General features: G+C 56.2%; 1 protein-coding gene across 3 annotated transcripts; it reads left to right on the top strand.

Moving 5' to 3' along the window:
- The first annotated feature begins 18,128 nt into the window (after window positions 1-18,128).
- Window positions 18,129-19,946, top strand: LOC133915169 (E3 ubiquitin-protein ligase SIRP1-like). Of its 3 annotated transcripts, none has more exons than XM_062358228.1 (2): window positions 18,129-19,419; window positions 19,521-19,946. In XM_062358228.1, exon 1 carries the CDS (start codon window positions 18,296-18,298, stop codon window positions 19,415-19,417), a length of 1,122 nt encoding a protein of 373 aa, XP_062214212.1. In that variant the 5' UTR covers window positions 18,129-18,295; the 3' UTR covers window positions 19,418-19,419; window positions 19,521-19,946. The 3 variants fall into 3 exon arrangements, with proteins under 3 accessions (XP_062214212.1, XP_062214210.1, XP_062214209.1); XM_062358226.1 differs by having other exon boundaries at window positions 19,504-19,946; XM_062358225.1 differs by having other exon boundaries at window positions 19,501-19,946.
- The last annotated feature ends 789 nt before the right edge of the window (window positions 19,947-20,735 follow it).

Here is a 20,735-nt window from a genome sequence, read left to right as displayed (position 1 = left end):
TGTTCTGTAATACTTGTGAAAAAATGGGGTTTAATTGGTTACCGAATCTCTTTTAACCTGGTTTAGTAAATATATATAATTTTAGAAAAAATATGTTTGATGGTTGGTATTTATTATTTTAGCATGGCTTGCCGAATGTAAATTTAAAGTCTTATTCTGGTCTAACAAATACAAGTACTACATCTGTTTATACAGTCAGATATACTTATCAATATCAAAAAATAATCTTCATACGAGTAAAAGATCATAATCCCAACTCTTACACCTTGTCGGTGTATTCGGAACCAAGGGTCCCTAAGTCCCGAGACCAGGCCGGCCATCCGCCACATGTCATCACCCTGCAAGATAAGAAGAAGCTAAGTCCCGGGAGAAGGTGCTCGGGGCCGCCGCCTCTGGTCCCCGAGCACCCCAGTTCCCCGATGATCCGCAGAGCCCAAATATCGGGAAGGAACCTGAAGGTTCACGCAAGATCGTCCGACGACCCGAAGGGTCCCATCGTCGGGGTGTCAGCCAGTCAAAGGCCCAATGCCGTATTTAATAGGCACGCGCGGCCTGACATCCTGACATTCTCAGCTGCCCATGCCCCAGTGTCAGACCCTGCCATACACTGGCAGGGGGGCGTGGGTCCATTAAATGCACGGGTCCCGTCCCGTTTCATCCGGGTGCCTCGGGATAACGTTGCCAGAATCGAAGCGCTCCGCCTGCCACCCTGCCCTGGCAGAAGAACAAGACAGGGTGGGCGCACCGGGCACCTCTGAGGCTGCCCGGTGGGCCCCCTTAATGGCGCCCGAGGGCATCCACAGTGGCGGGTGGTCGGATGCGCGCCGCATTTTTCCACCGCCCCTGTCACTTCGCCAAGACGGAATGATGACGCATTTCTCCGTGGCACCTTGGCACTGGCACCCCCTCTTTCCCATTCAGGATATGTCGAGGTCGGCGCGCCTATAAAAGGAAAGGATGGAGAACACGTAAAGGAAGAGACCGGAAGAAGGAAAAGAAAGAGGACGCAGACGCTCGAACCAGCTCAAGCCAAGCTAGAACACGAGAGCCTCAAGCTCTCAGTAAGTGACTCTCTCTTGTAACCAGATACATCCTTGAAGAATTCCCTTCAAGGACAGATATAACACTCACACAGGAGTAGGGTGTTACGCCCCCGTGCGGCCCGAACCTGTCTAAACCCCGGTGCACCCATCTTTCTCGCACTAGGACGATCATCTCCCACCAGCCACTGTATTTATTTCCGTTTCCCGCTTATTTCCCAAAACAAGCTCGTTCATGATCATCCCCCCGGCCGAATCTCTAAAAGGGGGTCTCTCGGGATCCCTGCGATAGGAGTTCACCCTCCGACAGCTGGCGCGCCAGGTAGGGGGGAATATCCCTGGATTTGTTTGTTTTGCTTTTTTCCACAGGAAAAGATGGCCGGTGGGCATCGCCTCCAGCGTTCCGGCTCCACTTCCAGTGACGGAGCGCTGCCCGACGGCAGAGGAGGCCCAGTCGCTGCTGCGTACCAGCAACAGCCACCATCCACGTGCGCGTTTTTTCCCACTCAAGGGGATCAAGGCGTTGGGCCCATCAGGGCCGCCGCCGCCGCTGCCGACGCACTTTCCGACCCCCAGTAGGTGGTCGGGACCCCGGCCGCCCGGTCCGCCTCTGGACCGCGTCGGGTGCCACCACGACGCGGGCTCGCTTTCAGCGAGGCTAGCCCAGGGAGCGCGCTGCTTGCAGCACATGCTCTCCTTAGGCACCCGCCTATTCAGGCCACGCCGAACACTCCGGAAGGCCGGTGGATACAAGATGTCGTCGCTTTGGTCGGCACTGCTCGTCGCCAGGTGCAGGCCGGGAGTCCTCGCACCACTTCCCGGCATGGTGCCGCCAGAGCCGGCTCCTCAACGGGCAACACCCGTACTGGCCGAGGGGTCTCCAGGCGGAGTGCCGTCCCCCTGGTCGCATCTGAAGGTCAGGACCTTCGTTTGCACCTTGACGAGCGGAGGGGCCACGAGGATGCCCGAGTTACTCTCGAGCGTCAGCGGGAGACCCGGCAGGGGGTCGGGGCAGAGGACCAGGCTTCCTCTCTCCCGGCCCACGGCCACCGGGGATCCCCGGCTCGCCGCCACTCGCCACCGAGGACCCCCGCTCGCGCTGCGGGGTACGGCACCGGTTGCCGTGCTTTCATCGCCGAGCTCCGCCGGGTCAGGTGGCCTTCCAAGTTCCGCCCCGAGCTGCCGGAGAAGTACGACGGGTCCATCGACCCCATCGAGTTCCTCCAGATCTACACAACGGCCGTTCAAGCGGCCGGAGGCAGCGAAAAGGTGATGACAAACTACTTTCATGTTGCCCTGAGGGGCTCCGCCCGCTCTTGGCTTATAAACTTACCCCCAGGGTCTATCGGCTCCTGGGATGACCTGTGCCACCAGTTCGTGGCCAACTTTCAGGGCACGTTTACGCATCCCGGTTTGGAGTGCGACCTTCACGTCGTCCAACAGCAGGAAGGGGAGACGCTACGGCGCTTTATACAGCGTTTCAGCCAGGTTCGCAACACCATTCCGCGAGTGGCCCCCCACGCTGTTATTGTTACTTTCCGGCAGGGCGTCCGCGATGAGCGGATGCTCGAAAAGCTAGGTACGCACGAGATCGAGACCACTGCGGAACTCTTCGCACTGGCCGATAAGTGCGCCATGGCTGCGGAGGCTAGGGCGCGGCATGCTCCTCGCCCCGCCTCCGACCAGCCGAGTTCTTCCCGCTCCGACAAGCGGGAAAAGAAGAAGAGAAGGAAGCGCGAGGCCGCTCCCGTTGAGCCAACCCAGGTCCCCGCTCACAGGGTGCCGCAAGAGCCCGATCACCGGCAAGAGCGTCGGCCGGGTGTCGATCGACGCCCCGTCAGGGCCCCTGCTCGGGCTCCTCGTCGGGCCTCCATGCCTACGAGGGCCCCAGCTCCAGCAAGGGCACCAGCTCCAGCGAGAGCCCCGGCCCCTGGCCGAGCTCCCGCTCCAGCGAGGGCCCCCGCTCCCGCGGGGCCCGAGCCAGGTAAATGGTGTCCCATACACCAGACCAGATGGCACGACCTCACGGAGTGTCGTACGGTCAAAGGACTCGTGGAGCAGCGCCAGAGAGGCGATACTGAGGTCGCCACCAACAACGCCGAGCTCGGCTTCCAGGAGCCCGACCATGCCGTCGCCTTCATCGACGGGGGCGCTTACACACCCTGCTCGCACCGTGGCATCAAGGTCATGCGACGCGAAGTATGCTCGGCAACCCCGAGCGAAGAGGCCGCAAGGCCCCTCAGGTGGTCGGATGTTCCGATCACGTTCAGCATGGCTGATCACCCCGCCAGTACTGCAGCCGTGGGACGGCTACCTCTGGTAGTGTCCCCCACTATCTGCAATGTCAAGGTCGGCAGAGTGCTGATCGACGGTGGTGCCGGCCTCAACCTCCTTTCCAAGGAGGCTTTTGAGAAGCTGCAGGTGTCCTCCCGACGCCTAAAGCCGTCGCTCCCTTTCTGTGGAGTGACCCCTGGGCACTCCCTGCCCCTCGGGCAGGTTGAGTTGCCTGTCACGTTAGGGAGCCGGGACAACTTCCGCACGGAGTGCGTCCTCTTCGATGTCGCGGAGCTCCCTCTCCCCTACAACGCCATCCTCGGGCGTCCGGCGCTTGCCAAGTTTATGATGGCCGTGCATTATGCATACCTTACGGTTAAGATGCCCGGCCCCGTAGGCTCTATCTCTGTGATCGCCGACTCTGGCGGCGCCATCTCCTGCGCTGAACAGTCATACATGGCTCTGGTCTCAGCGCAGGCCGAGGTCGATGGCTCTACAGGGGGCCCGGGACCCTCTTCATCCAAACCCCGACTCGCCGCCGACACCTCTGTTCCAACAAAGGAGGTCGTGGTGGGCGAAGATGCTACCCAGGTTGTCCGTATCGGCAGCGACCTGGGCAGCAAATAGGAAAGCGCGCTCGTCGCCTTCCTCCGGGCTAACGTAGACGTGTTTGCCTAGCAACCGTCCGACATGCCCGAGATCCCTAGGGAGGTGATCGAGCATCACTTGGCGGTGCGTCCGGACGCCCGCCCGGTGAAGCAGAAGGTCCGGCGGCAGGCGCCAGAGCGCCAGGAGTTTATCCGCGAGCAGGTCAGCAAGCTCCTCAACGCCGGATTCATCCGAGAAGTCCTCCACCCCGACTGGCTAGCAAACCCAGTCATCGTTCCAAAGGCCAATGGCAAGCTCCGCATGTGCGTGGACTACACCGACCTTAACAAGGCTTGCCCTAAAGATCCCTTCCCCTTACCTCGCATTGATCAAATTATAGATTCAACTGCGGGATGCGATCTTTTATGCTTCCTAGATGCAAACTCTGGGTATCACCAGATTCGCATGGCCGTAGGGGACGAGAAAAAAACTGCTTTTACCACCCCGGTGGGGACTTATTGCTACATGTCAATGCCTTTCGGCTTGCGCAACGCTGGGTCATCCTTCCAGCGCGCTATTCGTATTACTCTTGACTCGCAGGTTGGCCGTAACGTCGAGGCTTACATCGACGACCTCGTGGTCAAAACCCGAGACCGTGCCACCCTGCTCGAGGACCTCGCCGAGACTTTCAACAGTCTCCGTTCTACCCGCCTCAAACTCAACCCGGAGAAGTGTGTCTTCGGGGTGCCGGCGGGCAAGCTCCTTGGTTTCTTGGTCTCTGGCCGAGGGATCGAGGTCAATCCAGAAAAGATCCGGGCCATCGAGCAAATGCGACCCCCGGTTCGACTCAAGGAGGTCCAGCGCCTCACCGGCTGCATGGCAGCCCTCGGGCGCTTCATCTCCAAGCTCGGGGAGCGAGGGCTCCCCCTCTTCAAGCTTTTGAAGAAATCCGGTCGTTTTGACTGGACGCCGGAGGCCGAGCAGGCCTTCCGCGACTTAAAGAAGTACCTTACTTCGCCACCCGTGTTGGTTGCTCCCTTTCAAGGTGAGCCCCTACTACTCTACGTTTCGGCCACTCCTCAGGTTGTGAGCGTAGTACTGGTGGTGGAGCGCGACGAGTGTTTGGGGCCGGGTGCTGGGTCCCAGCTCCCAGAGGCCCCCGACCACTCACTTGTCCTCGTGGCTCCCCCTGGGCAAGGGGTCGAGCCCGAGCACACTGCTCTTCCCAGCCAAGGAGTCGAGCCCGAGTGCCCGGCCAGCCCCGACCGCGCCGCCAACCCTGGGGGCTGCAGTAGCCCCCCGGGTGGAGCCGCCGTCCGGGCTCGCCGGGTGCAGCGACCGGTGTACTTCGTCAGCGAAGTCCTCCGGGAAGCCAAGACAAGATATCCCCAGGCGCAAAAGCTACTCTATGTCGTGCTCGTCGACTCCCGGAAGCTGCGCGACTACTTCCAGGCGCACAACATCTCGGTGGTTACCACTTATCCACTGGGACCCATTCTCCGGAACCGGGAAGGCACCGGGCGCGTTGTCAAATGGGCAGTAGAGCTGGCGGAGTTCGACCTACACTTCGTCAGTCGCCAGGCAATCAAAAGCCAGGCGCTCTCCGACTTCTTGGCAGAATGGACACCCATCCCCTGCGTCGTCCCAGAAGAGATCTCTACCTATCCCGGGCACGACGCGCCCGGGTACTGGGTCATGTACTTCGATGGTTCCCTCTCACTTAAAGGCGCAGGGGCCGGAGTGGTTCTCACCTCCCCAACAGGTGAAGAGCTCCGGTACGTCGTACAGTTGCAGTTCCGCGCATCCAACAACATGGCGGAGTATGAAGGTCTCATCGCCGGCCTCCGGGCTGCGGTGGGGCTCGGGATTCGTCGCCTCCTGGTCAAAGGGGACTCCCAACTGGTCGTCAACCAGGTATCCAAGGAGTACCAGTGCACGGATCCTCAAATGGCAGCGTACGTGGCTGCAGTCAGGAAGCTCGAGAGATGCTTCGACGGCCTCGAATTGCGGCATATCCCTCGCCGCGACAATGCTCCGGCCGACGAGCTCTCTCGCCTGGCCTCCTCACGTGCGCGCGTCCCTGCCGGAGTCTTTGAAGAAAGACTCGCACGGCCTTCCGTCCTGCCTGCCGAACAGGATGAAGGGGAAACCTCGAACTCAATTCAGGGGACCCCGGCGGTGCCCTCAGTGGGAAGCCCCGTCAGGGCGCCGCCGTCCGGCGAGTGCGCTGTGCTCGCCGAATGTTCTCAAGATGCCTCGTGGATGTCTGACATCCGAGGGTACTTGAAAGAAAAGTTCCTACCCGAGGATGAGGCGTCTGCCGAAAGAGTTGCTCGGCAGTCTAGGCGCTATGCCATAGTAGATGGGGATCTCTACCGGCGTAGCGCCGGAGGTGTCCTCCTGAAATGCATCTCTCGGGCAGAAGGCGGCGATCTTCTCGCTGAGGTCCACGAGGGCGAGTGCGGTGGCCATTCATCGTTCCGCACGCTGGTCGGGAAGGCCTTCCGGCAAGGTTTCTACTGGCCTACAGATCTCCAGGATGCTTCCGAGCTGGTTCGGCGCTGCAGGGCGTGCCAGTTCCATGCAAAGCAGATTCACCAGCCAGCTCAGGCTCTCCATACCATTCCCCTGTCATGGCCTTTCGCGGTCTGGGGTTTGGACATTCTGGGTCCATTCCCCCGAGCAGTCGGGGGCTATGCATACCTATATGTCACTATCGACAAATTCACCAAGTGGCCGGAGGCGGTCCCAGTCGTCAAGGTGACCAAAAACACGGCGCTCCAGTTTATCCGCAGCATCACCAGCCGCTTCGGTGTCCCGAACCGGATCATCACCGACAACGGCAACCAGTTCACTAGTGCCATGTTCGGGGACTATTGCGAAGATCTCGGCATCAAGCTTTGCTTCGCTTCCGTCGCTCATCCTCGGAGTAACGGGCAGGTCCAGCGCGCCAACGAGGAGATACTAAAGGGCCTCAAAACCCGGACCTATAACGTGCTCGCTAAGCACGGGAAGGGATGGGTGGACGAACTGCCAGCCGTGCTGTGGGCCAATCGGACTGCGCCAAGCCGCGCCACCGGGGAGACTCCGTTCTTCCTCGTCTATGGCGTCGAAGCAGTCCTCCCCTCCGAGCTCACTCTGGGCTCCCCTCGAGTGCATGCATACTCTGAGGGTGAGCAGGAACAGCAAAGGCGCGATGACGTGGACTACCTGGAAGAGCGTCGGCGGCGTGCCGCTGTCCGGGCGGCTCGGTATCAGCAGAGTCTACGGCGGTATCATCTGTGCCATGTCCGGGCCCGGTCTCTCGAGGTGGGGGACCTAGTTCTCCGACGCGTCCAGTCGCGCGAAGGAATGAATAAGCTATCCCCTATGTGGGAAGGTCCTTTCACCGTGATCGCGGTCCCGCGGGCAGGTTCTTTCAGGTTGGCGACGGAGGAAGGGCAGCCACTCCCGAATCCGTGGAACATCGAGCATCTCCGACGCTTCTACCCGTAGATAGTCGTGCTCGCCGCTCAGGTCAGCAAGGCCGGGGGCTTCTCCCCGCCCAAGCAGTCCGAGGGCTTCGCCCCTTGGGTAAGTCGCTGTCGCCCAACCTTGTAAATATTGCACATTCAGTATTTCGATAAGCAATCACTATGTCAAAATATTTTTTCTGGATTCCGTGTGTTTAATCTGTCTGGTGAGGTGCTCGGTTGTGCGAGAAAAAGTTCGCTCTCTCATTTTCCCCGCTGATAAAAGAATCCCAATCGGTATGCATGCGAGCAGTCACCGCTGACTTACGTCCGGCATGGTAGGCTGTGGTTTTCGGTGTCGTGGCAGGCTCCCGGGCACTACCGAGTTTCAGGGTGCTCTGGGTAATCCCATCGCTCGAGCTGCTCGAGTAGTCCGGAGCTCGGGCCCCCGGAGCGGGCTGTCGGTGCTCGGTCTGGTCTGTCATACCCGGGCGTCACCAAACCATAGGACCTCTGGGTTATGCCTCTGCCCGCTCTTGTCCGCCGGTTTGGATGTCCGAGAGGTCTTGGGTCGAAAACGAGAGCAGTCTATAGCAAGTACCGCACTAGCAGAGCGTACCAGACAAAGAAATCCTATTTTCTCTCTTAAGTCACAGGCTGGCGATCACGAGCAGCTCGGCCGCGAGGGCTTCAATGCCCCGGTCTCTGGTCTGCCCCAAGTGTCCTCGGGTGGTCCTACCACTTAGGCATGGGTGGTCGAGATCACCCGACCCAAGGAACCTCGTATGCCTTTGGGCGCTCAGGCGCCCCGTTGAAAGAATCAAGTCCCTGGGCACCCGAGCTCAGAAGCACACCCCTCCTGGATCGATTGGCCGGAAGGCCGACAGCTGTCCGGTGAGTGGTTATATTCAGACAAGTCTGCTTTAAGTAAATTTATGTCCTCGAGTCACTCTCGGGGGCTCTCGCGGTTTAATCTGTTCGGCGAGGTGGTCTCCTCGCACGCAAAAACCCTGCCGCGTGTCTACTTTTTCCCAGAACGACAGAACGGTTTGCAGAAAGGAGTAGCGCGCGTGCGATAATGTCTGACCGAAGCCCTTCGTGGTGGTCGTGGTGTTCGGTCCGCTTTTAAGGACCCCGAGCACTACCGAGTCCTCGGGTACCCTGGGTAATCCTATCGCTCGAGCTACTCGGGTAGTCCGGAGCTCAGGCCTCGGGGGCGGGCTGTCAGTACTCGGTCCGGCCCGTTTTAAGCCCGGGCACCACCGGACCACGAGGACTCTTGGTCACATTCTCGCCCACACGTATCTCCCTTCTGCTAACTGAGTAGTCGCAAGGTGAAAAAGTGTTCACTAGGTATGGCGTGTTCCGAGCGGGATCGATCTATCTCCCGGGCAAGGGAGTCTGTGTCTGTGTTTCTTAACTTAGGCAAATACGGACTCGCGAGAGCTCGAAGGCCGACTGCGCCATCAACAGCGATCAGGACCACTTTATCCTCGGGGACGGGAAGGCCAGGAACGGCCCGACTGAGTACTCCCCGGGACTTCCGGGCAAAACACCAGAAGAAGCATCATACACTCAGAGAAACTGGAGTTGCGAGCTCAAGAAAAAATTGCCATTAATATTCACAGGATAGATACAAGGCATTTTCTAAGAGTTCACTCCTACATCTACATTCATCAAGATAACAAAAGAAAAAAGACTACAAAAGATCTAGTCGGCAGCAGAGGCGTCGGCTGAATCCTCTGAGTCGTCCCCGGGGGCTGGCGGCGGCGGCACCTCTCGCCTAAAGCAGGCCGCCACCATGGCGGCGGTACTCCGGACCGCTACCCGGGCGGCCTCTCCCTCAGCCTCGACCACTCCCTCCCGCGCCGGCTCTAGCGGGAAGTTCGGGCCCCTACTTCGGTAGCAGGCCAGGACGTGCTCGGCCACTGCATGTGCCAAGCCACGTCCCTCCCGGGCGGCAAGTTCTTGGACTGCCCAAGGCAGGGCCTCGAGGCGCTCGCAGACCTGCTGCAGCCCCAACACTTGTCGTGCGGGGCCGTCGCCCTTCTCACCTCCAACAAGCCGTCTGAGACCACCCTTCTCTACGGCTCGCCGCATCCGCCGGAGTACGTCTTCCAGCATATGCTCGAGGTTGACCTGCGAGACAAAGGCGGTCTCGAGCTTCTCCTTGGCGGCCCGCAGCTGTGCCTCAAGTCCCTGGTCCCCGACCGGACCGGAAGAACCGCCAAATGCTGCGGGGGCGGCAGCCTGCTTCGCCTTGGCCACCATCTCAGATAAAGCACGTTCACGGGCGGTCAGTTCCGCCTCGTGCTTCGCGTTCTGCTCCACCTTGGTCGCCATGGCCGCCGCCGCCGCGTCAGCCTCGCCTTCTCGACGACTCAGTTCGCCTTCTCGGCGACTCAGCTCGCCCTCCCGCCGGGCCAGCGCGTCCTCCTTCTGAGCCACCGAAGTCTCCCGGGCGTCGAGATCCGACGCCGACACCTCATTGTCCACCTCCCGCAAGGAAACGACCTCCTCCCAACGGTGGATCTCCTCCCTGATCTTCCGAAGGTCGTCTTCCCTGCGCTGGAGGTCAGCGCACGTCTTCTCGGCCGCGCCCTCCCGGCGGGTCAGCTTGGCTTGCCGCTCCTCCGCAGCCTGCTCCCGGGCTGCGATTGCCACCTCCCTCTCCTGCGCCTGCCCCATCTTGGCAAGGGCATCGGCAGCTTGCTGCCTCGACGCCTCAGCCAGGTGGGCGGCGTCTTCTCGCTCCCGCGCGGCTTCTGCCCGCGCGGTCTTCAAAACTTCCTGTTCCCGCGCGACTTTCGCGCAGATATCTTCTAGGAGCTTCTGCTCCCGCGCGGCTGCCGCACGGGCCTCCTCCTGAGCGCCCGCCAGCTGCGCCTTCTCCAATGCTAGGCGGGCATGCTCGGCCTCGAGCTCCCCCTCCTTGGCGTCCACCACTGCGCCCAGCCGCCCGACCGCTACTTTGACGCCTTCAATAGCGGCCAGGAAAGGGTCGGCGGGCTGGCCGGGCGCCGGTGGGGCCCAGGCTTCTCCGCAGAGTGCCTCCAGGGGGGCCGAGCTCTCTGCAGGGCCCTGCGCTGCCATCCGCCCCGGGCTCTGCCTGCCCGAGGTAGGCTCCGCCGGCGCCGAAGACTCGGACGGCGGCCGCATTTCAGCATCGGCCGCCCTGTCCGCCGGCCCCGGCAAAGCGTCCGCCTCCACCATCATCCGCCCCGGGCTTTCCGCGCCCGGGGTAGGTTCCGCCGGCGCCAAGGATCCGGACGTTTGCTCCGTCCTCCTCTCGGCCGCCGCCTCCGTCTCTCTTCCGCTGGCCGCCACGACGGTTGGCGCCTCCGCCGTTCTGGTGCCCGCCTCCGTCGGAACAGCAGGCGGGCTCGGCTCTGGTCCTGGCGTCTGTTCTCTCTCCGTCGCAGCAGCGCCTGCGGCCGGCCTACGGGAGACAAATGAAAATTGTCAAAACTTAGTTCGGGCCAGAAATGCCCATGGAAAAGCAAGAAAGAAGACTCACCGATACCGCCATTTGGCCGCTGGAAGCCTGATGTCCGGGTCCGGCGCCGTCGGTCCGGACTCCTCCCGCCGCCTCTTCCGCTGGGGGCTTGGCTGAACCGCTGCGTGGGCCTCGGGTGCCGCCGCACGAGTCTCGGTTTCCGCCCTGCGGGCCGCAGGCGCCGGTGCAGGCCCCATCCACACCAGGCGCGGCTCCAGCACCGGAAATGCCGCCGCTGCCGTCGGCGACGGCGGAGAGTCCGGCACCAGGATCAGGGCCCGGGGACGTTTTCCCCGATCTCCCGGCGCCACCTCCTCGACGACTTCAGTCGCGACCTCCTCCTCGGCACGGCGGCTGCTGCCTGCAGCGACCCCTTCACCAGCCCGTGCCGAGCTGCCAGAGACCTCCTCGCCAAGTAGCTCTTCCAGCCCGGGGAGTTCGGAGGCCTCGGGACTCCGGCTTCGTGGTCGGTCCACAGGCCCCTGGGCATCGAACTCCGGCAGCCCCGCTATAATGGCCACCCGGTTGGGGTTAGCGCAGAACGCCATCTCCGGCCACGGGAGCTCCGTCCGGCTCATGTCCTCCGTTCCGGTGATCACCCGTGTCATCCCCCGCAGCTCCGCCTGCCCCAGATCCCAGCTCGCGCCGATCTGGGTCCTGGTGATGTCCTCCGGCCCGGTGTAGAACCAGCTCGGCCGGGCCCGTTCTCGCAAAGGCGCCAGCCAACGGCGCAGGAAGTCCACAACCACCATGACGGAGGTCAGCCCGCACTCGCGCAGCTCCAGGATGCGCTCCAGCACCGGCTTCAGTCTCGTATCTTCTGGTGGCGGCGCCTCCCACGTCGATCGCCGAGGTTCCGCCGCCGCCTCCGGCAGCTCGAGGCGCTCATGGGGGTCGACATCGACGAAGAACCAGTCCCGTCGCCACTCCTCCCACTTGCTGCGCAGCACCTGGGGAATGTAATGATCCCCCAGGTCGTCCCGGAGCCGGAGGTTGCAGCACCCCGCGACGTCCGCCGTGGAGTGCCCCCTCTTCTTCCCCACCGGCCGAAGGACGAAGAAATGATGAAGCAGCGTCGTCGACGGCATCACCCCCACGAACATTTCGCAGAGATGCGCGAAGACCGCTAACACCACCACAGAGTTGGGGCTTAGGTGCACCAGTTGAATGCCGTACGTCTCCAGCACTTGCAGGAAGAAGGCGGAGAACGGCGGCACCAACCCCGCCGCCACAAAGGAAGTGAAGAGGATGATCCTCCCAGGGACGGTCATCGCCGGCGTCAGAGTCACCGGCCTCACCACCACAGCACCTTCCTGCCCCTCCGGCACCAGCAGCTTCCTAATCTTGTCCGCCGCCTCCTCGTTCCTCAGACGAGACTCCGGCAAGATGCTGTCCGAAGCCTTGTCCCGGCGTCCTCCTCCAACCCTCGTCATCTCGACAAGATGGAAGGTGTTTTGGTGGTGGAGAGAGAGAAGGAAGAATACTCCGGTCGCCTGAGAATTTCCTAAGGGCTTCGGAGCACAAAGAAGGCAGGAGCACAAGTGCGAGAGAGCGTAAAGAGGGGACCGGACCGATCCATTCCCCCTTTTATATATTTCAAAGTTCAAAAACTGCCGCCCAAACAGTTCGCTCGGCGAAGCGTCGCCTCGATTGACGCAACTGCCAGGCGAATCTACCGCCGATCGCGCAATGTCAGCGGCTGCCAGGCGTATTTTTCTCGATCTGCGCGGCGACCGCGCGTGCCGCCCGTATGGTCATCATACCCTTCGAAAGTTGTGTGGACACGCGTCCACTCATTTTCCCATTGGGGCATACTTGAGGTCTGGGTCCGCAAGGGCCACCTCTCGAAAGCTTGCCACATGGCGTCTGCACCAGCCTCGGCCTCGGCCGCGACGAAGGACCCATTCGCAGTCTCCGTCCCGTCACCTACCAACGGGCCCGGGGGCTGCTGTCGGTGTATTCGGAACCAGGGGTCCCTAAGTCCCGAGACCAGGCAGGCCATCCGCCACATGTCATCACCCTGCAAGATAAGAAGAAGCTAAGTCCCGGGAGAAGGTGCTCGGGGCCACCGCCTCTGGTCCCCGAGCACCCCAGTTCCCCGATGATCCGCAGAGCCCAAATATCGGGAAGGAAGTGCTCGGGAGAGAGTGCTCGGGGCTGCACGTGGCAGCCCCCGAGGACTCGGTTCCCCGAAGGTCTCACCCAAGTGCTCGGGAGAGAGTGCTCGGGGCTGCACGTGGCAGCCCCCGAGGACTCGGTTCCCCGAATGTCTCACCCAAGTGCTCGGGAGAGAGTGCTCGGGGCTGCACGTGGCAGCCCCCGAGGACTCGGTTCCCCGAAGGCCTCACCCAGGTGCTCGGGAGAGAGTGCTCGGGGCTGCACGTGGCAGCCCCCGAGGACTCGGTTCCCCGAAGGCCTCACCCAAGTGCTCGGGAGAGAGTGCTCGGGGCTGCACGTGGCAGCCCCCGAGGACTCGGTTCCTCGAAGGTCTCACCCAAGTGCTCGGGAGAGAGTGCTCGGGGCTGCACGTGGCAGCCCCCGAGGACTCGGTTCCCCGAAGGTTCACGCAAGATCGTCCGATGACCCGAAGGGTCCCATCGTCGGGGTGTCAGCCAGTCAAAGGCCCAATGCCGCATTTAATAGGCACGCGCGGCCTGACATTCTCAGCTGCCCACGCCCCAGTGTCAGACCCTGCCATACACTGGCAGGGGGGCGTGGGTCCATTAAATGCACGGGTCCCGTCCCGTTTCATCCGGGTGACTCGGGATAACGTTGCCAGAATCGAAGCGCTCCGCCTGCCACCCTGCCCTGGCAGAAGAACAAGACAGGGTGGGCGCACCGGGCACCTCTGAGGCTGCCCGGTGGGCCCCCTTAATGGCGCCCGAGGGAATCCACAGTGGCGGGTGGTCGGATGCGCGCCGCATTTTTCCACCGCCCCTGTCACTTCGCCAAGACGGAATGATGACGCATTTCTCCGTGGCACCTTGGCACTGGCACCCCCTCTTTCCCATTCAGGATATGTCGAGGTCGGCGCGCCTATAAAAGGAAAGGATGGAGAACACGTAAAGGAAGAGACCGGAAGAAGGAAAAAAAAGAGGACGCAGACGCTCGAACCAGCTCAAGCCAAGCTAGAACACGAGAGCCTCAAGCTCTCAGTAAGTGGCTCTCTCTTGTAACCAGATACATCCTTGAAGAATTCCCTTCAAGGACAGATATAACACTCACACAGGAGTAGGGTGTTACGCCCCCGTGCGGCCCGAACCTGTCTAAACCCCGGTGCACCCATCTTTCTCGCACTAGGACGATCATCTCCCACCAGCCACTGCATTTATTTCCGTTTCCCGCTTATTTCTCAAAACAAGCTCGTTCATGATCATCCCCCCGGCCGAATCTCTAAAAGGGGGTCTCTCGGGATCCCTGCGATAGGAGTTCACCCTCCAACACACCTGCTCACTCTATCTCATATTCAGTCAACTAAAAAAATCAATTTAACTTATACAGACATATACATTTAAATAAATATTTTTCTTTTTAATAACTTCACCTAACCTATTTTCTTCAATTTATTTATACTATTTATCTCTATAGAACTTTATTCAAAGAAACGAACGCACCATGGAGGACAGATAAGGCTAAGCATAGGCCTAATGATATTTAATCTCTGCACCAATCACCGACCTTTGGCCACCACCGACGCAGCTAAACAACTCTCCATATTCAATTCGGTAGACGATGACGTGTCCCCGTACACCGGATGCTTTTCGTTGTCTGCAGCCACGTGGCGCACACGCGTCAAGGTGCCATGCCCACTGAATACCTATATGTGTTTGTGATTCCATTTCCATGAATGCCACTAGCCAAACTATATCTTACCTATTTTTAATAGCCATATCCAGCATCGGTTACCCATCCGCAATGACTATACATTAAAAAATATTTAAAGATTTTGCAAGGTGTAGCATAATTAAGCATAATATGGAGTATTGTTTGTGGATAATATTAGTTATATTTCTTTTGGATAATAATATGCATAATTTTTGGCAATATTTTTACTTATCCTAGGAAAAGCTAAGAATTGAATCACAATAAAATGTAAGTAATTGCTGCTTTGTTGTCTGCTTAGAACGTAGAAATTTTCACAACAATCAATTCAATTATAACAAAATATAGAAACAATTCTCACGTTATGTGCAAATTTACACTATATATACTTCGCTGCGCGCGTTAAATTATTTATGGGTTTACATAAATTATTACGAGAAAGCACGAAGCAGCAACTCATGTGCCAGACTCCTCTTCGTACGTAAAAAGCCAACTCGTGTGAGACTTTCTAGCTGCTCGGCTCATGTGATTCACGTAAACTTTAATTGGTGGAATTTTTAGAATTTGATCTTTTTAGTTTTTTATGCATGGATGAAAACAATGTAAAAAATATACCATTTTTACTACGCCAAAATATTTAACGTCGTGGTTAAATAGTACGGCTTTCAAGTTCAAAATAGAAGATTGATAGCACGATACCAAATATTACGGCACTGTGATATTTAACCACGATATCAAATATCATGAAACCGTGTAACAAGAATTTATTTTCAAAAATTATTTTGGCAAATATCTATTAGTAGAATATGTTTTAAAAAAAATTAAAAAGTAAATCTAACATCAATTGGAAGCCAAACATACCCCATAGCCTATAATACTAGTGGCATTTTTCAAAAACTGTTCCTACGCATGAAACTATAGTGAAACAATGTAAAAAATAATCATTTTTATAGCACCATGGCTAATGAAGATGTTGTTAAATAGCACATCGTCGTGATAGATGTTATTATAATAACTGATACGATTGCAGCTATTATAGTGCTGCACTATTTAAACATGGTGCCAAATATTATGGCACCATAGAAGATGATTTATTTTTGAATTTTTTTTTGTAAGGGTAATTTTATAAAATATTTGTTTTAATAGGATCAATATATAATAATTCCACCAAATTAGTCCCGAACAAACTCAGCTTACGAATCTGTGATCTAGTGTTGTCCAAATGGTTGTGTCTATTAGGCTGGCCCAAGACACGACACTGACAGCACGGCTAGCCGAGCCATATCTGGGCTTATGTCTCGGCACGGCGGGTCGGCACGGCCTGGCCTACCCTGCCCCACCATGCCACTGTGTCGCCTTGCGCCTATGCCACTGCCCGGTTACCCTGCCCTCGTGCTGCCATTCGGCCCACCGACCTCCTCGCCCCCGCCCTCGCGTCTCCGCTCTACCCTGCCCCTAGCCTCCCCACCCTGTCGCTTGGTCGCCTCACCCTCGCACCGCCACCCCCACCCCGCCGCCGTGCTGCCCTGTTCCTCGGTCTCTCTGCTCCGCCTTCACGTAGTCACCCCATCCTCCCCACCGTCGCGTCGTGCCCGCAGGACCACTAGACCAGTCGTGCCATAACAGTGCCTGGGCCAACCCAGCACAGCATAGTGACTGACGGGCCATGTCGTGAGTCATGCCTCCGGTATGTGGGCAGCCCAACACAGCCTGTTAACCTTATCGGATCTATTAGAGCGTGTCAGGCTAGCCGAACAGGCCCGTTTAAACAGCACTATCTGTGTGACCTACTGGTCCTAGTAAAAAAACGATTTGAGTCCCGACTCGTAGTCTTCGAGCGGATAGCCTCGCACTACAGGAAAAGAAAATCTCGCAAAGCCTCTCGTCACGGAGCCTATCCGGCCCCTCCCCTCCGTGGCCGGCTCGCCGCTGGTGTCGTGCAGGGTGAGGGACCCTTCCCTTGTATAGCGGTAAGGTAGATCTAGGTTATTTAGGGCTCATTTAGCCACCTTTTTGCTGTTTGCTTCCGTTATGGTTTTTGTCTTCCCCGTCGGACTCTTCTCCTGTGGGTGGTTCCTCCCCCGACAAGGTCTACTCAGTATGGCTCTCCTTGCGGTGTTTGGAGCTCATCGAGGGAGATCATCTCCAGCTCACAGTTCCTCATCCTCCAATGTGGAGGCTTTCATGGTGAACTGCATGCTAACACCTTCTGGTGAGTTTCTGACGCTGCACTGGATGGTGGTGTTTGTATGTTGGGTGACTTTGTGTTTGGGAGGATGCTTTTGGTCCCAGCTTTCTCCACCTGGTTGCAAGCAGGTTGGGAGGATTTTTGTCCCCCTGGTCTTGGGGTTTCTCTTCCCGGGCTGTCGATGGGTTCATCGGCAGCACCGGTCTTCTGTTGCGGGCCTCCAATTCCGGTTTGCCAGTGGTAGGTGGCACCTGGTTGGGGTCCAATTTGTTTTTCAACGTTGATGCGGTCTCTGCCCGTCATGCAGGGCCTGCGCGTTCATCATGTCAAAGAGTATGTCGACTTGTTCGGTGTGCTACTCGTTGGGGCATAAAAATCTGCGAAGTTTCTTCATCGAGGAGGATATCGGCTTTAAGCTGCATGCTCGGCGTGGTCTCCGGCCTAGGACGGTGGTCTGTCGAGCGGCTCCTCCTATTGCTGGCGGTGAAGGAGATGAGGGATCCTTGCAAGGACCCATTTGTAATTTTATTGATCCTCAGAGTATCTTTGTAAAGATAGCTATGTAATATTGTATATGCTTTTATGAAATGCATCCCGGTTATTAAAAAAAATAATCTGTGTGACCTTCCGCGATGTTTCTTCCCTGCACAACTTATCCCCTTTCCCTTCACCCTGCCGCCGCTCCGAAGTCCAAACTGCTTCTCGACACGGGCAGCGCAGGGGAATCATGGCCTGAACCAAATCCCGCACCGCACAGCTTCAAGGCAATTGTTCCAGCCTTCTCCCTTTCGAATTTCAAATTTATGAGCTGTTGTTTCACCCGACCCCGTATCTTTTCTTTCCCCGTTGTGAACCACTCGGGTTTAGATGGGTTTGTAGATCCCGTGTTCTTGCTGGTTTTGATTTGGTTTCGACTCAAGATTCTATAGTGTTAGAGTAGTATTGGTGCAGTAGGTCTGGTTTAGCTTTCTTGGATCCAGCGGCAGGGCCCCCGGTTTCGATGCGGCCGAAAGAACTGGGGTTTGCTTGGTGTGTGTGATTTTTGACTAGGTTTCTTGCTCCTGAATGAAGGAATATGTGCTTTAGTTGCAGATGCCCATGTAGAAAGTTTCCTAGAAGCATCCTGCCTTTCTTGCTTGCTCAGTGGGGATTACACTAGCAACTGGTTTGCCTTTCTTTGTTAGATCTATTAGTACCCTGATCTTTGTGCGTATTTTTTCGTCCTAGTAAAAGTTAAGTACAAACGCCCATGGGGAAATTTGTTTCAGGGTGCCAAGGATAGCTTTATCAGGCCACTGAAGGAAGACATCTTCTTGACTTGGTAGATCTTTGGTTCGTTCCTGCTGTGCTACAAATATTCAGGGGTGAATTAAGACTGGGAAGATACATACTATACTGAGGGAAAAGAGGAAGTGTTAGAAGAGTTGATCGCAAGATGGATGAAGGTCAGGGAGTTAGATATTGGTGCCACAGCTGCGAGGAAGTGATCGATCCTTCGCCAGAGATGAAATGCCCTAGCTGTGAGGGCGGGTTTGTGGAAGAAATGAACTCTGGAGGCTTTGAACCAGCAGCAAACATGAGGTCTGATCGCTCCCTATCACTTTTGACTCCACTGTTGCTTGGGATGTTGGGGGGCTCGTCGCGGCGATCAAGAGGCAGGAGGGAGACTGTTGATGATGACAACGATGAGGAGGAGGATGACGACGACGACGCTTCAGACCGTGAGCTTGAAGATTCCGATAGGAGGCGAAGGAGGGGCTCGTCGGCACTTGTTAGGCTGCTCCAAACTATCCGCGATGACATAAGGGGCTTGGATGGCATTGACAGCGATACAGAGAGAGACATGGAGAGAGAAAGAAGGGAGAGGGAGAGGGAGCGGGAGCGGCGGCGGCGGGAGAGGCGGATGGAGATGGAAAGGGTGGGGCAGAGGGAGGGAGGGAGAGAGAGGACAGAGAGCCTAATACTGATCAACTCCAACAATGAGGCTATTATCCTCCAAGGAACATTTGGACCTGATGACAACCAAGAGGCCTCAAGCAACACAAGTTCTGGTATGTCACTTGGGGATTACTTTCTTGGTCCTGGCTTAGATCTACTCTTGCAGCGTTTGGCAGAGAGTGACCTCAATCGTTCTGGCACACCACCTGCGAAGAAGGAAGCAGTAGCTGCACTGCCAACCGTGAACATCGAGGAAGTGTTGGCCTGTTCAGTCTGTCTTGAGGATTTTGAGATGGGGGCAGAAGCAAAGGAGATGCCATGTCAACATAAGTTCCACTCTCATTGCATCCTTCCATGGCTGGAGTTCCACAGTTCTTGCCCAATCTGTCGATTTCAGTTGCCTACTGAGGAGACGAAGAACCCATGTGAATCAGCAAGCAGTGATCAGGCCGTAAACAGTGATGGAGACAATGCTGCTGCAGGCAGTAGTGATACAGAAAGTACTAACCGTAATGGAGGCAACCATTCTGGTAGTCCGATCTTCTCTTCTTTGAGTGCACTCTTCTCGGATCCATCCTCATCATCTGATGATGAAGCCCCAAACTCTTATGAGAGTTGAAGGTAATTATAGTACTATGACCATATTGATATCAACAATGGTAAGACCAATCCTTTTGTTAATGTGCTTGATGCCTTCCTCAGTAGGTACATCTACATTGCAGACAGCGTTGGATGCAGGCTTGGGATATGGTGAAGGTGTTCTGAAATATGGTTCCTGAGAGGCTGGCATCTTTATCTTATGGTTTCTGTACATATATCTTTGAATTGCCCCCCTGGAAGACAAACTATTCTCTTCGCTTTTCTGAAAACCATGTCGCTTGTAACCTTTTAGTGCCTGGTATGGTATGTTTACTTATGCAAAATAAAAGTTAGCATCTAGCATGTTTACCATCTCTTGAAGAGCAGCATGCATAGTTGGATCGCCAATTTGGTTGACAGTAGTGTGACCAATGTAAGGCTAATCTCCTCCACTAGTTGTTTGGCATCTGTAAAAGGTGACATTATGCCTTATGTTTTTACTGTGAGAACCCCTTGGAACACAGCTGGATATAATTTCTATGAAGGGAAAGACCTTTTACTGATCTTCACACTCCATTGCCATTCTGGAGTTAATGGAAGGTTGAAGGTGCTGCATCATTTGCTCCCGAATCACACCTGAGGATAATCTGGTATCTTGTAGTTGGGTTTTTTTTTTTTTTTTGTGCTCATTCATTCCTTCTTGAAGATTTTGAAACAACATGGAAATGATCTGTATGTTGCAGCTGGATCCAATCATCCAATTGTATCCATAATCTGTTTTCGTCGATGGCGGTCAAAACCGCATTTGCCCTCTTAGTTGGATCAGTCAGGTGATGCCAAGTTAATAGGAAAACAATGTTGCTATGTGTTTTGAGTTTGAGGTTGGAAAAAAGAAATGTTCTTGGCGTGATTTCGTGTTAGGTTTAGGGTCGTTCATATTTAGCTCTGCCGATTATTTTGTTAAGACCTTACAAGGTTGGATGCCTGATGCATGCAAGTTGCAGGTATAGAACTTGGCAGAATGTTTTGCTTTGCCAAGATTAGTTGAACACTCATGATGGAATAGATAGATATTAGAATTTCAGCGAATTCATGTAGATTTACTGCAATTTACTCATTAGCTATTCCTCCATGGATCTAACTATTCCGAAAGCTCTTGTTATTTTGGGATTGGGATATGTTTTTTATCTGAAATATAGTACAAGATGTTTGACTTTGGATCAGGGTCATTTATTCAAGTTTCAGTGTCCTAGACAAAAAAACATCCAGGTTTTCAGGATACCTGATTTTGTTATTTTTCCTGATTTGCCACTTCTCTATGAAACTGGTGAACCATCGCTTCTTTGGAGGCTGAACAA

The sequence above is a fragment of the Phragmites australis genome, chromosome 4, assembly GCF_958298935.1.
Source record: "Phragmites australis chromosome 4, lpPhrAust1.1, whole genome shotgun sequence".
NCBI classification, from domain to species: domain Eukaryota; kingdom Viridiplantae; phylum Streptophyta; class Magnoliopsida; order Poales; family Poaceae; genus Phragmites; species Phragmites australis.
Note: the sequence above shows the minus strand (reverse complement) of the source record. Positions and strands in the feature narration are given on the sequence as shown.

What these genes read in the sequence shown, in the direction of transcription:
- LOC133915169 (XM_062358228.1), top strand. Translation starts at nt 18,296, where the DNA reads ATGGATGAAGGTCAGGGAGTTAGATATTGGTGCCACAGCTGCGAGGAA.